This window comes from Boleophthalmus pectinirostris, unplaced genomic scaffold (assembly GCF_026225935.1).
Source record: "Boleophthalmus pectinirostris isolate CB_2022bp ecotype Guang Dong unplaced genomic scaffold, ASM2622593v1 HiC_scaffold_14, whole genome shotgun sequence".
Classification (NCBI taxonomy): domain Eukaryota; kingdom Metazoa; phylum Chordata; class Actinopteri; order Gobiiformes; family Gobiidae; genus Boleophthalmus; species Boleophthalmus pectinirostris.
Window position 1 is genome coordinate 34,011,660 of NW_026571047.1, and position 16,209 is coordinate 34,027,868.

The window sequence follows — 16,209 nt, forward strand, 5'->3', positions numbered from 1 at the left end:
AATCTCTATTGCTCCTCTACCCAATGGTAACTACCGCTGCAGCAGCTGTGCTCAATGCAACAATACTGTAAAAACTGATCATTTTTTACATCCTCACACTGGTAAAAAATATCCATAAAAAGTGTTATCACATGTGCATCTACACATGTCGTCTACATGTTGAAATGTCCATGCGGCCTAGTGGACATTGGAAAGACCACAAGAAAACTTAAACAAAGAATAAGTGAACACAAGAGCTCCATCAGAAGAAACGACCGGGACGACCCTGTAAGCAGTACATTTTAATGATCAGAGACATGATATTTGCTCTCTACGTTTCTGTGGCATTGAGCATGTCCCCCTCCACCCAGAGGAGGGGACCATGACCGCATTCTTAAACAAAGGGAAGCATTTTGGATTCACACTCTCCAAACTTTAGCTCCTAAAGGATCAATGACGATTTTAATCTTAGCATCTTTTTGTAAACATTAGTTTACATCATTAGGACTCTTGTTTTGGGTGGGCTGTATATGGGCTACAGCTTAAGATTCATTGTGTATATATATAGACGTGTATATGGCACGACAACATTATTTTATAGTTGGGTGAATGTTTACTATGTCTATATGTATCCATATATTCTTCTTATTATTCTATGATCGTTATATGATGATTTCATTATTATTATTTGTATTATTATTACACTATATGTTGACTCTTTGTTTTTTGAATTATGGGGTTTTGTGTGCACTGTTTCTTTATGACCTGTCACCCTTGGGTGCTTGCCACACCCTATTTAAGATGGCCACCTGAGCTCTCATTCTGTTTGCCTGACGAAGGCCTAGTGCCGAAACGTTGCACGGTTTGTCCTAATAAATTTCACAGTTTGCAAGTGAGACGGTGTGCGGGATTTTTCTGTATGTTCTGGGGCTGCTCCCTCTCCTCCAACGCACCGTCTCTAGTAGTTGATGTGCGAGGCTCTCATTCTCTCAATATAAAACCAAAAATAAGAAAACGAAAAAACAACAGTTTTCTTCGTTATTTGTCTCCAAAACCAAAATGAAAAAACGGATAATGATTCGTTTTTTTCAGTTTTTCGATTTTGTGTTTAAATGAAGAATGGAAAAAACGGATAACGGCCGTTTCCCGTTTACGTGACTTCCGTGACTGCGATGCGAACTTTTGCACCGGACTGAACCAGGTCCGAGACCAGACGGGACTGAGACCGGGACCAGACCGGGACCAGAGACCGGGACCAGACCGGGACCAGACCGGGACTGAGACCGGGACCAGACCGGGACCAGAGCTTTGACTCCGAGCCTCCACGGGGTCCGAGCCTCAGCTTCGAGCTCCGGCCCTGCCGTGGGCTCTGAGCCTCCGGTCTGGTCCTGGTCTGGTCCCGGTCTGGTCCCGGTCTGGTCCTGGTCTGGTCCCGGTCTGGTCCCGGTCTGGTCCCGGTCTCAGTCCCGCTCTGGTCTCGGTCTGGTCTCGGACCTGGATCAGTCCCGGTTCAGTCCGTACGCGGTGGAAAAGTCCGGCATCGCAGTCACGGAAGTCACGTAAACGGGAAACGGCCGTTATCCGTTTTTTCCATTCTTCATTTAAACACAAAATCGAAAACTGAAAAAACGAATCGTTATCCGTTTTTTCATTTTGGTTTTGGAGACAAATAACGAAGAAAACTGTTGTTTTTTCGTTTTCTTATTTTTGGTTTTATATTGAAAAACGAATGAACGAATGATACACGGATTCATATCTGTTTTACTTTGCTTCTCAAAAGTATTAGAAAAAGTTGTTTATAAAAGGTTATTTTCTCATATAAATAATAATTCAATTCTCTTTAAGTATCAATATGGCTTCTGTAAAAATCACAGTACTTATATGGCTTTACTTCAATTATTTGATCAGGTAACGTTGGCATTAGAAAACAATCAATTTATTTGTAGTATTTTTTTGGACTTGTCAAAAGCTTTTGATACAGTCAGTCACACAATTTTATTTGCAAAGTTATATAAATATGGTTTTCATAAAACTACAGAATTATATTTGTAATAGATCTCAGTTTGTTTATATCAATGGTTGCAATTCTGATAAAGCTGATTTACAGTGTGGAGTTCCTCAGGGCTCCATATTAGGTCCTTTATTATTTTTATTGTACATAAATGACTTATGTTGTATATCTCAATAATGTTTGCTGATGATACAACTTTATTTATATCCAATTCAAGCTTTAATGTTTTAATAAACCAAACTAATGTTGCTTTATCTGCTTATAACAAATGGTTCAAAATTAACAAATTATCTCTGAATGTCAAAAAAACTAATTATATGATTTTTGTGGTAAAAAATCATTTCCAACTAACCCTAAAATCTAAATTGATTCAAATGAAATAACACGTGTCTCATCGACCAAATTTCTGGGCGTCATTATCGATGATGAAATCTAAACTGGAAAGAGCAGTTGACTGGGTGACCAGAAAAATTAACAAATCTCTTGGTGTTATAAGAAAAGTTTGTAAATTTCTGGACTCAAAGTTTATACTTACATTATACTATAGTTTAATTTATCCATATCTGTCATATTGTAATAACGTCTGGGCTGCACTTTCTCTACGACTCTGAACAAAATATTATTGGTGCAAAAACATTTTGTTCGAATTGTAACTCATTCTGTGCCACGAACATCGTCTGTTCATTTATTCACCAAACTTAACATTCTTAATATTTATGAGATTAATATTTATCAAATTTGTATTTTTATGTATAAAATTCTTTACAATTCAACAACAATCCTCAAACATTTCACATTTTATTTTAAAACCAATGCAGAGATTCATAGATACAAAACTCATCAAATTCATAATTTTCATGTTCCAAATTTTGTCACATGCAGAGCTCAGTTTTGTGACGATCCAGAGGCGGGAAATTCTGGAGCAGTTTTCACATCTGGTTTGTGACGCAGATCAGAGGCGTCGTTTAAAAAGAGTTTGAGGAAATGTTTGATATTTCATGGTGATGTTTGATCATCTTTTAATTGTGGATGTTTCATTGTGTTTTAATCCATGTTTGAATCAAAAGAATTTAATCCATGGTGTTTTAATGTAATTTCTCTCTCTCTCTCTCTCTATGTATATATATATATATATATATATATATTGTAATGCACAGTGAAAATGTAAATTTTTTAGTGTATTCATAAGGTGGAGGCTTTAACATTTCGCCCTATTGAGTTTTTTGCCTCTTCTGCCACCTACTTTTTATGTAGTCTGCTTCTTTTTTATTGTCATGTTATATGTGCAAAATAAATAAATCAATAAATAAATAAGAGAGGGTCAGAGGAGGAGAGGGTCAGAGGAGGAGAGGGTCAGAGGAGGAGAGGGTCAGAGGAGGAGAGGGTCAGAGGAACAGAGGATGACTCTGTGGTCGTTCTGTTTCAGACTGGAGAGAGTGCGATGGTCGAGAGCCCAAACGCAGAGGTCAGATCGAGGCCATGGAGAAACTGCTGCAACAAGTCCGAGATACACACATGCAGTACTGCTCTGGAGGTACTACTAACTACTACTACTACTACTACTACCACAGATACTGCTGATACTAGTATTAAAACTATCTCTGCTGCTCTGGTCTGATTTCCCAACACAAATGTAAAAGAGTCTGACTAATGCGTTTGGAGTCGCTGCTGCTGCGGCGGACATTTTCCCTCTTCTCCCCCGCCTCTGAAACGCAGTGTTCTGATTGGCCAGAGGTTAAAGGTCGTCTCTTTGCAGTTTAACCTCCTCCTCCTTTTACCCAGAATGCATTTCGTGGACAAGAGTCAGGGACAAACACTCTGAGAGAAACTCATAATAACCACAGCTGCACTTTCAGAGAGAGAAATGTATGGAGAACACAAAGGAGCTGCTGAGGAGAGAGAGTGCACTCAAAGGAGATCACAGGTCTGCGGCGCGATCCCAGCTGGACACACTGCGCACTGCGGCTGTGTCGTCGAGCCAGACACTTTAGCCACTGTGCCTGTGTGCAACGGACAACACTGCAAAAAAGCTTGGCCAAAATTTAAGATACAAACACTGAAATCTATCAGAAAATGACTTAAACATTGTGAAATTCTCTGTCCATGCAGCAAGATAAAATTACTTGACAAGTTCTCTTAAAATAAACGATTTTTAGACGAGAATGAAGCATCTCGGAATGTTCATGGGCTGGAATTAAGTTTATGGATGCAAAGTTTGAGATAAACAGACTTAAAATCTGTTTATGATGAGTGTTCATGGCCTGATGATAAATTCAAAGGGGCTAAATTTTCTAGATGCAAGTACTTGAAATCAGTCAGACATGAGAGTAGTTGATCCATTCTAGTTGAGTCATGGAAGAAATACAGTATATGTGACATGTTACTAGGTTCTTTTTTCAGACCAAGAGTTTGTTTTTATAGCTGACGGTTTCGACTGCTCCCTGCCTCAGAGTCACGTGATGTTGCTGTGACGTGGCGCTCAGTTGATTTAAACAGGTTTTGGTGCCGTCTTTCTACCGGTGGAGGCAGGACGACAGCGCCACCTGCAGTCCCACTTCCTCAGGACAGTGGAAAAGTGAAAAAAAGAACCTAATAACATAAATGAACCTCACTGGTACTCATGAGTATATGTGACAGTTTTTAAGATTATACAACCAATTCAGAACTGGTAAGTAGATAATAAATCTAGATAGAAGTAGATAAAAAATAATAAATCAGATCAGAGAAATTTGCAGTGTAGTGTCCCCACTGCCAATATCAACTGAGACCAGAGCAGACACTGAAAACACTGTTAAAACATTATTAATACTGTAAGTCACACCAGCCAAAGAATGCATAATGAAGTAGTAAAAAACATATATAAGTCGCACCGGACTTCAAAAATCAGAAACCAGGAACTGACATTTCAAAGGCAAGTTCTAGTAAAAACAATAGAAGAGAGAAGAACAGACTGTTAACGTCACATATTTCATAGTTTTTCAGATAAACTATAAACAACAGAACAAGTTTAACAAACTCTCCATCTCACTCCAAATCACTAAATCACTTCAGTTCATCATCCTCGTGTCACTTCTGAACAACTCGACCTCGACCTCCGGAGGTAAATAGAGCGACACAAACTCTTCTGTGTCGCTGTGGTCAGACTCAGACTCAGTTCAGTTAGGGTTAGTTATTGGGTCTTTCTGAATCTCGACAGGATGGTTTCAGTGTCACTGAAGTCCAGACTTTGTCCATCATCCAGTGACTTCAGGAAAGTTTCATGGTTCATCCTCCCGATGTCACAAGTTTCTCTCTCACTCCAAACTTTCTTTCTGCTGCTCCATTTCAGTTTTCAGCTGCAGATTTCGTGACTTGCAGTTTGTAATCTGCAGAATCTGATTTTGTTTTTGGGGCATTTGTGTTCAGTCTTTGTCTTTATAAGTTTAAATGTTCAATAGTCGAGTGGTGCAAAAGTAATGGTGCGATCGACTGACATGATCCAGACAGAACAGAGGCTCTTTCTGCAGGAGACATGTGCAGTAGAGTGAAGTGACAGAGGTGCAGGAGGAACAGGAGCAGCAGATCCTCACACACAAGACTAGAACCTCTCCACACTTCACCAGAAACATTTTAATATAGAAGTTGCACCGGAGGAAACACCCAAACCATGAAGTGCGACTTATAGTCCAAAAAATACAATACATTGTTTTAAATCCAACCAGGATATCAGCTGGAAGTTGATATCTGATGCAGCAGATTTTTCAGGATCGGCGCCAATGTCAGTGCCAGTATCGGATCAGTGCAGCCCTGTTCAAAAGTCCACCAAAGCTGCAAGAGCAAGGAAGAGTTTAGACCAGAAATAGACTAGTATGTATTTTATTTGGGTCAAACTTATCTAAAGAATTCACATAAACCTTTATCTGAACACTTAACCACAAAGAGTACTGCACTTATCCAGTCTGTAGAATAGGATGTGGATGAGTTTGTCGTTATTTCACATTATTTAATTCAAAATGGGCTTTGTATATCAGCACTGTTTGGATTCTGAACTATCTGTAACCACATTGTCCATTTAAAAAACCCGTATCTCTAGTCCAGATCCTTGAGTTGAATCAGGTCACATCAGTTCACTGCACAAAAGCCTGACCGCTCAAGATACTTTCTGTGAGACTCATTTTTCTGTTCTGTGTGACGCTTTGACCTGTACAGACGCTTCAGAGCCGAGCCGGTGTCTTTCATCGTACCTTTCTGTTCCTGTCTAAAGAACACAAAGGCCCATGTGAAGAACCGGAGTCAGTTAAACAAGGCTTCATTTAATCTGCATTTATGAAGATAACTTGTTATTTTTCTCCTGTTTCAGACCCGTCCAAGCTGCAGAACCCGAGCAGGAAGCAGTCTGTGTCCAGGAGCTTAAAACACCTGTTCAACTCCAACAAGTTCATCAAGACGCTCAAAAGGTCAGAATCTGAACTCAGCACATGAACCGCATCATCGGGTGACTGCAGCCTGTGCGCTCTGCTGCAGCGGCACAAACACACGAGCGCCGCAAACTCACGAGCGCCGCAAACGCACGAGCGCCGCAAACGCACGAGCGCCGCAAACGCACGAGCGCGCAAAACGCACGCACGAGCGCCGCAAACGCACGAGCGCCGCAAACGCACGAGCGCCGCAAACGCACGAGCGCCGCAAACGCACGAGCGCAAAACGCACGAGCGCCGCAAACGCACGAGCGCCGCAAACGCACGAGCGCAGCAAACGCACGAGCGCCACAAACGCACGAGTGCCACACACCTCTGCAAACAAATAAACATTCTGTCTTCAAGAGGAAATCCTGTCCCTGTGGTTTAGACCTCGACAAACATGTTCTGAAATGTTCTGTGTGTCAGATGCCCTCCCTTGTGTCTCCATGGGGTTTGTGTAAAAGCTGCTAACCCTTTAATTTAAACTTCTACAAACATGTTCTGAAATTAGTTGGATGAAAATGTTCCACAGTATGGCATTAAATATGTCGTACTGTAAACCTTTGTAAGTTTCTATGACGGCTCACCTGTCACTCATTGCAGAGGCTGACCAACAGGAAGTGTGGGCGGGACAAAGTGTCTCTGAGCCTAGAGCTGTTTTCAAGACAAAGTTAGTCAGAAACGTGTATTCATGTATTTGTTAGTAGTAGCCGTAGTAACGGTGGTGGTGGTACTACACAGCAAAAAGTGGAGTGTTAAAATCGACTCACAGAATCAGTTTTTCTGTTTTCTCTGGGTTTATATGAGTCTAATCTGGTCCAGGGTTAAGTTTGGTCAGTAACACTGGACCAAAATCCATGTATCAGTCGTTCATTCGTTCATTTGTTTTTCAATATAAAACCAAAAATAAGAAAAAGGAAAAAACAACAGTTTTCTTCATTATTTGTCTCCAAAACCAAAATGAAAAAACAGATAATGAGTGTGTCACATGCACATCAATAACCCGGTTATTAGCCATATCCTGGTTCTGTCAGTGTTCGTTACTGTGTTTACATGCGCACTGAGAAACCGGGACACTCATATCAGCGTGTACATGATCAAATGGAGTGTCCCGGTTTCTTGACATAATCTTACAAATGCGCAGGCGCAAAAATTAACTAGAACCAGGAAAAATACAAACCGTGAGCTCCTTTAGCATAAGAAGCTAAGGAGCTACGAGATCTCCCACAATCCACTGCGCAGATTCTTCATTAAAATCTTCTGCATAAATAAACTCAACTTTACAACATATAAACCATAAACACTATAGACACATCAGCCCGTTTGATCAGATCATTCAGCTCTGATCACATTTGTTTATGTTTTACAGAAACGAAACTTAAGACCTTTTGGCTAATTAGCATAAACTGTTAGCGGCGATAAAAACAACTCGCTCCTTGTGTCGCTGATGCGACCAGCTTCTTTTGGACTAAATGACTCGACTCTGTGGATTATGTGTGTTATTTCTGTGACAGAAGAGGTGCTGATGATGGTGAGTCTGTTCTGTGTGTTACAGGAGATAGTTCATGTTTTATCTTTTCAGCGTCACACGAGTGCAGATTGTACATGTGCAGGTTTAGCGCAGCTCTTTATTTTACAGTCATTTCACTCGTTTGGTCACTTTATTTATGTTGGTCAATTTATTTATGTCACTACTGTTGTGGTGAGAGGCTGGAAAGTGTCTTTTGGACACATGTGACTCAACTTTATGTTGCAGTATTCGGGATACTGCGTTTACATGTCACAGGGACACTCAAAAAACCCGATCATAACTGGGTTATTGATGTGCATGTGAACACACTCAATGATTTGTTTTTTCAGTTTTCAATTTTGTGTTTAAATGAAAAATGGAAAAAACAGATAACGGCCGTTTCCGTTTCCGTGACTTCAGTGACTGTGATGCCGAACTTTTACACTGCACACGGACTGAACCAGGACTGAACCAGGACTGAACCAGGAGTGAACCAGGACTGATCCAGGTCCGGGACCAGACCAAGACCAGAGCGGGACTGAGACCAGGACCAGAGCAGGACCAGACCGGGACTGAGACTGAGACCAGACCAGGACCAGATTATGAACAGAACTGGTTCAGACTGGTTCTTCTCTGGCGGGAGTTTGAAGTGGTGGTGGGAGGAGCCAAATTAACACTAAGGAAAGTTGAATTAACTTATCAACAATATAACCCCAATTCAAACCCCCATTTAACTTTCAAATAGTAAAAATTTAAATTTTACTGCTAAAAACAACTCTGAAATATTTCACCCTGAAATTTAACCCTCCAGTTTTTGCTGTGTAGTGGTACTAGTACTAATAGCAGTATTCCTATATTCCTACTTGTATATTTGTGTATATTCCAGAGGAGTTCACCTAGTAGTAGTAGTAGTAGTAGTAGTAGTAGTAGTAGTAGTAGTAGTAGTAGCAGTAGCAGTAGTAGTAGTAGTAGTAGTAGTAGTATATATTTATGTGTACTTTGTGTTCCAGGGGTGTGTGCTTGGCCACAGTCTTGTACCACAGGTGTAGTAGTAGTAGTAGTAGTAGCCATAGTAGTTGTAGTAGTAGTAGTAGTAGCAGTAGTAGTAGCAGTAGCAGTAGTAATAGTAGTAGTAGTAGTAGTAGTCATAGTAGTTGTAGCAGTAGTAGTAGTAGTAATAGTAGTAGTAGTATATATTTACGTGTACTTTTGTGTTCCAGAGGCGTGTACTTGGCCACAGTCTTGTACCACAGGTGTTGTAGTAGTAGTAGTAGTAGTAGTAGTATATATTTACGTGTACTTTGTGTTCCAGAGGCGTGTACTTGGCCACAGTCTTGTACCACAGGGACAGTCTGCTGCTCACGCCTGACGACCACATCCCCATCGTGGAGGTGGACGACTGTTTCGGCAGCTCCCTGATGCAGGACTTCCTCTGGTTCACCAAGGTCCGAGTACTTTTACTTTTACACACAAAAACACAACACGGTACTGACAGAGATCCCAGGAAACACACAGCACCGTCACATTTACACGTGTCCTGTCGATCCCAGGTCCAATCTGAGCCCAAAACTATGTGCTGGACTCACTCCCAGTATTCAGACAGGATTTAATCAAACTAACTTCAACTCTGTGAAATGATCTGAACTCCTCTTCTGTCTGATAAAGAGAAATCAGAATTCACTTTCTGTCACATTTGTAAATTCCTGTTTGATTTAAATCTGTGGGTAACTGTGCCGCTCTGGATCCTGACACTGTCACTCCAGTTTGATTCTGCAGATGCCTTTTGTCTTTTACTTTATATTGGTACTTTGCAGCTGAAGTCTTCCATTTTGACTAGGGTTGTAAACGCTAACTAGAGGCACGTCTCTGTTTGAAGCTCTTTTACACTTTAAGACTTTAATCTGAGTTTTATTTTTACACAATCTGACCACAAAACTGGAACTAGAACCGGTGATCTGATCTGTGCTGTTACACAAGTGCCTCTCAAATCACAGTTTCAGACAATCTTGAAACTTTCTTTGACAGCGTTTGCTGATCTCTGCACTGTTTCCATGACAACTGCTGAACATTCCACCACAGAGATACATGTAGAACTGCCCCAGCGTGATGCAACTGCAAAGTATCAATTGTTTTATATTTATAACTTATTGTTGATGAGGTTTGATGTTGTGTTTTGGGGAGATTGTAGTTTGTGTTTTGTTTAATATTATTGATGTTTTATTTGACATTGACTTTGTTTTGGTGCAGTTTTTGGTTTTTTTGGGAGGCTGTGGTTTGTTCTTTAATATTTCGTTTGTTTTGGTGCAGTTGTCGTGTATGTGGGAGGACGTGCGGTGGCTCAGGCAGAGCATGTCCGTGTCCATGTCGTCCTCCTCCACCCTGCAAACCAGACACAAGATGCTCACAGCAGCCGCGCACATGCAGGTACTACTGCTAATACTACTGCAAATACTACTGTAAATACTAGTGCAAATACTACTGCAAATACTACTGTAACTACTAAATACTACTGCAAATACTACTGCAATACTAAATACTACTGCAAATACTACTGCAAATACTACTGCAAATACTACTGCAAATACTACTGCAAATACTACTGTAAATACTACTGCTAAATACTACTGCAAATACTACTGTAAATACTACTGTAAATACTACTGCAAATACTACTGTAAATACTACTGCTAATACTACTGCAAATACTACTGCAAATACTACTGCTAATACTACTGCAAATACTACTGCAAATACTACTGTAAATACTACTGCAAATACTACTGCTAATACTACTGCAAATACTACTGCAAATACTACTGTAATACTACTGCAAATACTACTGCTAAATACTACTGCTAATACTACTGCAAATACTACTGCTAAATACTACTGCAAATACTACTGCTAATACTACTGCAAATACTACTGTAAATACTACTGTGCAAATACTACTGTAAATACTACTGCAAATACTACTGCTAATACTACTGCTAATACTACTGCAAATACTACTGCTAAATACTGTAAATACTACTGTAAATACTACTGTAAATACTACTGCTAATACTACTGCTAATACTACTGCAAATACTACTGCAAATACTACTGCTAAATACTACTGCTAAAACTACTACTAATACTACTGCAAACTACTACTGCTAAATACTACTGCTAAATACTACTGCTAACTACTATACTACTGCAAATACTACTGCAAATACTACTGCTAAATACTACTACTGCTAAATACTACTGCTAAAATACTACTGCTAAATATACTACTGTAAATACTACTGCAAATACTACTGTAAATACTACTGCTAATACTACTAAATACTACTGCAAATACTACTGCTAATACTACTGCAAATACTACTGCAAATACTACTGCTAATACTACTGTAAATACTACTGCAATACTACTGCAAATACTACTGCTAATACTACTGCTAATACTACTGCTAATACTACTGCAAATACTACTGCTAATACTACTGTAAATACTACTGTAAATACTACTGTAAATACTACTGCTAATACTACTGCAAATACTACTGCAAATACTACTGCTAATACTATAACTGCAAATACTACTGCAATAATACTACTGCTAATACTACTGCAAATACTACTGCAAATACTACTGTAAATACTACTGCTAATACTACTAACTATACTACTGCTAATACTACTGCAAATACTACTACTGTAAGTACTACTGTAATACTACTGTAAATACTATGCTAAATACTACTGCTAAATACTACTGCAAATACTACTGCAAATACTACTGCTAAATACTGCTACTGCAAATACTACTGTAAATACAAATACTACTGTAAATACTACTGCAAATACTACTGCTACAAATACTACTGCAATACTACTACTACTGCTAAATACTACTGCTAATACTACTGCTAATACTACTGCTGCAAATACTACTGTAAATACTACTGTAAATACTACTGTAAATACTACTGCAAATACTACTGTAAATACTACTAATACTACTAAATACTACTGCTAAATACTACTGCTAATACTACTGCAAATACTACTGTAAATACTACTGTAAATACTACTGCAAATACTACTGCTAAATACTACTGTAAATACTACTGCTAAATACTACTGCTAAATACTACTGCTAAATACTATGACTACTGCAAATATATAAATACTACTGTAAATACTACTGATACTACTAAATACTACTGCAAACTACTACTGCAAATACTACTGCTAATACTACTGCAAACTACTACTGCTAATACTACTGCTAAATACTACTGCAATACTACTGCTAAAATACTACTGTAAAATACTACTGTAAATACTACTGTAAATACTACTGCAAATACTACTGCTAAATACTACTGCAAATACTACTGCAAATACTACTGTAAATACTACTGTAAATACTACTGCTAATACTACTGCTAAATACTACTGCAATACTACTGCAAATACTACTGTAAATACTACTGTAAATACTACTGCTAATACTACTGTAAATACTACTGCTAATACTACTGTAAATACTACTGCTAATACTACTGCAAATACTACTGTAAATACTACTGTAAAATACTGTATACTGCAATACTACTGTAAATACTACTGCTAATACTACTGCAAATATACTGTAAATACTACTGCAATACTACTAATACTGCTAATACTACTGCTAATACTACTGCAAATACTACTGCAAATACTACTGCAAAATACTACTGTCAAATATACTACTGCTAATACTACTACTGCAAATACTACTGTAAAATACTACTGCTGAATACTACTGTAAATACTACTACTGCAAATACTACTGTAAATATACTAAATACTGCAATATACTGCTAATACTACTACAAATACTACTGCAAATACTACTGCAAATACTACTGTAATACTACTGCTAAATACTACTGCTAATAATACTACTGCAAATACTACTGCAAATACTACTGTAAATTATACTACTACTGCTAAATATACTACTGTAAATACTACTGCAAACTAAAATACTACTGCTAAATACTACTGAAATTACTACTGCTAAATACAAATACTACTGTAAATACTACTGCTAATACTACTGCAAATACTACTGCAAATACTACTGTAAATACTACTGCAAATACTACTGCAAATACTACTAATACTACTGCAAATACTACTGCTAATACTACTGCAAATACTACTGTAAATACTACTGTAAATACTACTGCTAATACTACTGCTAATACTACTGCTAATACTACTGTAAATACTACTGTAAATACTACTGCTAATACTACTGTAAATACTACTGCTAAATACTACTGCTAAATACTACTGCAAATACTACTGTAAATACTACTGACTACTAATACTACAAATACTACTGACTAAAATACTACTGTAAATACTATAATACTACTGCAAATACTACTGCTAAATACTACTGCTAAAATTACTACTGTAAATACTACTGCTACTAAATACTACTGCTAAATACTACTGTAATACTAAATACAATACTGCAAATACTACTGTAAATACTACTGTAAATACTACTGTAAATACTACTGCTAAATACTACTGCTAAATACTACTGCAAATACTAAATACTACTGCTAAATACTACTAATACTGCTAATACTACTGCAAATACTACTGTAACTATACTACTGTAATACTACTGCTAATACTACTGCAAATACTACTGCAAATACTACTGCAAATACTACTGCTAATACTACTGCAAATACTACTGTAAATACTACTGCTAATACTACTGCTAATACTACTGCTAAATACTACTGCAAATACTACTGTAAATACTACTGTAATATACTGTGCAAATTACTACTGCTAATACTAGTGCAAATACTACTGCAAATACTACTGTAAATACTACTGTAAAATACTACTGCTAATACTACTGCTAATACTTACTGCAAATACTACTGCAAATACTACTGCTAAAACTATGTAAACTACTACTACTACTGCAAATACTACTGCTAAATACTACTGTAAATACTACTGCTAAATACTACTGCAAATACTACTAGTAAATACTACTACTGAATACTAGTGCAAATACTACTGCAAAACTACTACTACTGTAACTACTAAAATACTACTGTAAATACTACTGTAAATACTACTGCAAAATACTACTGCAAACTACTACTGTAAATACTACTGTAAATACTACTACTGCAAATACTACTGCTAATACTACTACTACTAGTGCAAATACTACTGCAAATACTACTGTAAATACTACTGCTAAATACTACTGCAAACTACTGCATAATACTACTGTAATACTACTGTAAATACTACTGCTAAATACTACTGCATAAATACTAGTGCAAATACTACTGCAATACTACTATACTACTGCTAATACTACTGCAAATACTACTGCAAAATACTAACTGCCAACTACTACTGCTGTAAATACTACTGCAATACTAATACTACTGCAAATACTACTGCAAATACTACTGTAAATACTACTGCTAATACTAGTGCAAATACTACTGCAAATACTACTGCTAAAAACTACTGCAAAACTACTGACTACTGAATACTAAAATACTACTGCAAACTACAAAATACTGAAAATACTACTGCAATATTACTACTGCTAAATACTACTGTAAATACTACTGAATACTACTGTAATACTACTGTACTAATACTACTGTAAATACTACTGTAAATACTACTGCTAAATACTACTGTATACTACTTGCAAATACTACTGTAAATACTACTGTAAATACTACTGCAAATACTACTGCAAATACTACTGCAAATACTACTGCAAATACTACTGCAAATACTACTGTAAATACTACTGCAAATACTAGTGCAAATACTACTGTAAATACTACTGCAAATACTACTGCAAATACTACTGTAAATACTACTGCAAATACTACTGTAAATACTACTGTAAATACTACTGCAAATACTACTGCAAATACTAGTGCAAATACTACTGCAAATACTACTGTAAATACTACTGCTAATACTACTGTAAATACTACTGTAAATACTCCTCCTGTCCAACACTCACTGATGTTTCCTCTTTTTCTTGGTTGTGGTCTGAAACCTGATTTAAACCTGTTTTAGACCTGTTTTAGACCTGATTTAGACCTGTTTTAGACCTGTTTTAGACCTGATTTAGACCTGTTTTAGACCTGATTTAGACCTGATTTAGACCTGATTTAGACTTGGTTTTGGTCTAAACTAGTGGTGGATTCTTTCTCCTTAGAACCTGTTGGGCAGGACTTCTGTAGTCCTGGTTTAGTCCTGGTCTAGTCTTGGTCTAGTCCTGGTCTGATCCTGGTGTTTCTCCTCAGAACCTGTTGGGGACACATAACCTTGGTCGTGTGCATTTTGAGCCCATTAAAGATCGTCATGGAAACGTGCTGCTGGTCACGGTCAGGGAGCTGGACTCTCAGAGCTCCGCCTTCAGCGGGAAGTGGACGGCAGTGACCAAACTCCAGAGCCAAAGGAAGAGTCTGTCCACCCCCGAAGAACCGTACGCACTCGACGTACTCATCATCACTATGCAGGTAACATACTACTACTGCTACTACTACTACTACTGCTACTACTACTACAACTACTACTACTACTACTACTACTACAGCAACGCTACTACTACTACTACTACTACTACTACTACTACTACTACTACTACTACTACTGCCACGCCCGAGTCCGAGACAACAGCAACGTGTCCAGGCTACTACTACTACTACTACTACTACTACTACTACTACTACTACTACTACTACTGCCACGCCCGAGTCCGAGACAACAGCTAACACTGTGTCCGAGACAACACACGTGGACTACTACTACTACTAATACTACTACTACTACTACTACTACTACTACTACTGTACCACGCCCGAGTCCGAGACAACAGCAACGTGTCCAGGTACTACTACTACTACTACTACTACTACTACTACTACTACTACTACTACTACTACTACTACTACTACTACTACTACTACTGCCACGCCGAGTCCGAGACAACAGCAACGTGTCCAGGTACTACTACTACTACTACTACTACTACTACTACTACTACTACTACTACTACTACTACTACTACTACTACTACTACTACTACTGCCACGCCGAGTACCGAGACAACAGCAACGTGTCCAGGTACTACTACTACTACTACTACTACTACTACTACTACTACTACTACTACTACTGCCACGCCCGAGTCCGAGACAACAGCA

General features: G+C 38.1%; 1 protein-coding gene across 1 annotated transcript in view; it reads left to right on the forward strand.

Moving 5' to 3' along the window:
- Positions 1 to 15,526, forward strand: part of LOC129407816 (ankyrin repeat and fibronectin type-III domain-containing protein 1-like) — a 37,859-nt gene extending 22,333 nt beyond the window's left edge. The window contains exons 6-11 of the mRNA XM_055149942.1: positions 3,417 to 3,524; positions 6,330 to 6,426; positions 9,252 to 9,384; positions 10,247 to 10,363; positions 15,307 to 15,488; positions 15,523 to 15,526. Of these exons, the coding sequence (XP_055005917.1) occupies positions 3,417 to 3,524; positions 6,330 to 6,426; positions 9,252 to 9,384; positions 10,247 to 10,363; positions 15,307 to 15,488; positions 15,523 to 15,526 (641 nt within the window). The remainder of the gene's footprint in view (positions 1 to 3,416; positions 3,525 to 6,329; positions 6,427 to 9,251; positions 9,385 to 10,246; positions 10,364 to 15,306; positions 15,489 to 15,522) is intronic.
- The last annotated feature ends 683 nt before the right edge of the window (positions 15,527 to 16,209 follow it).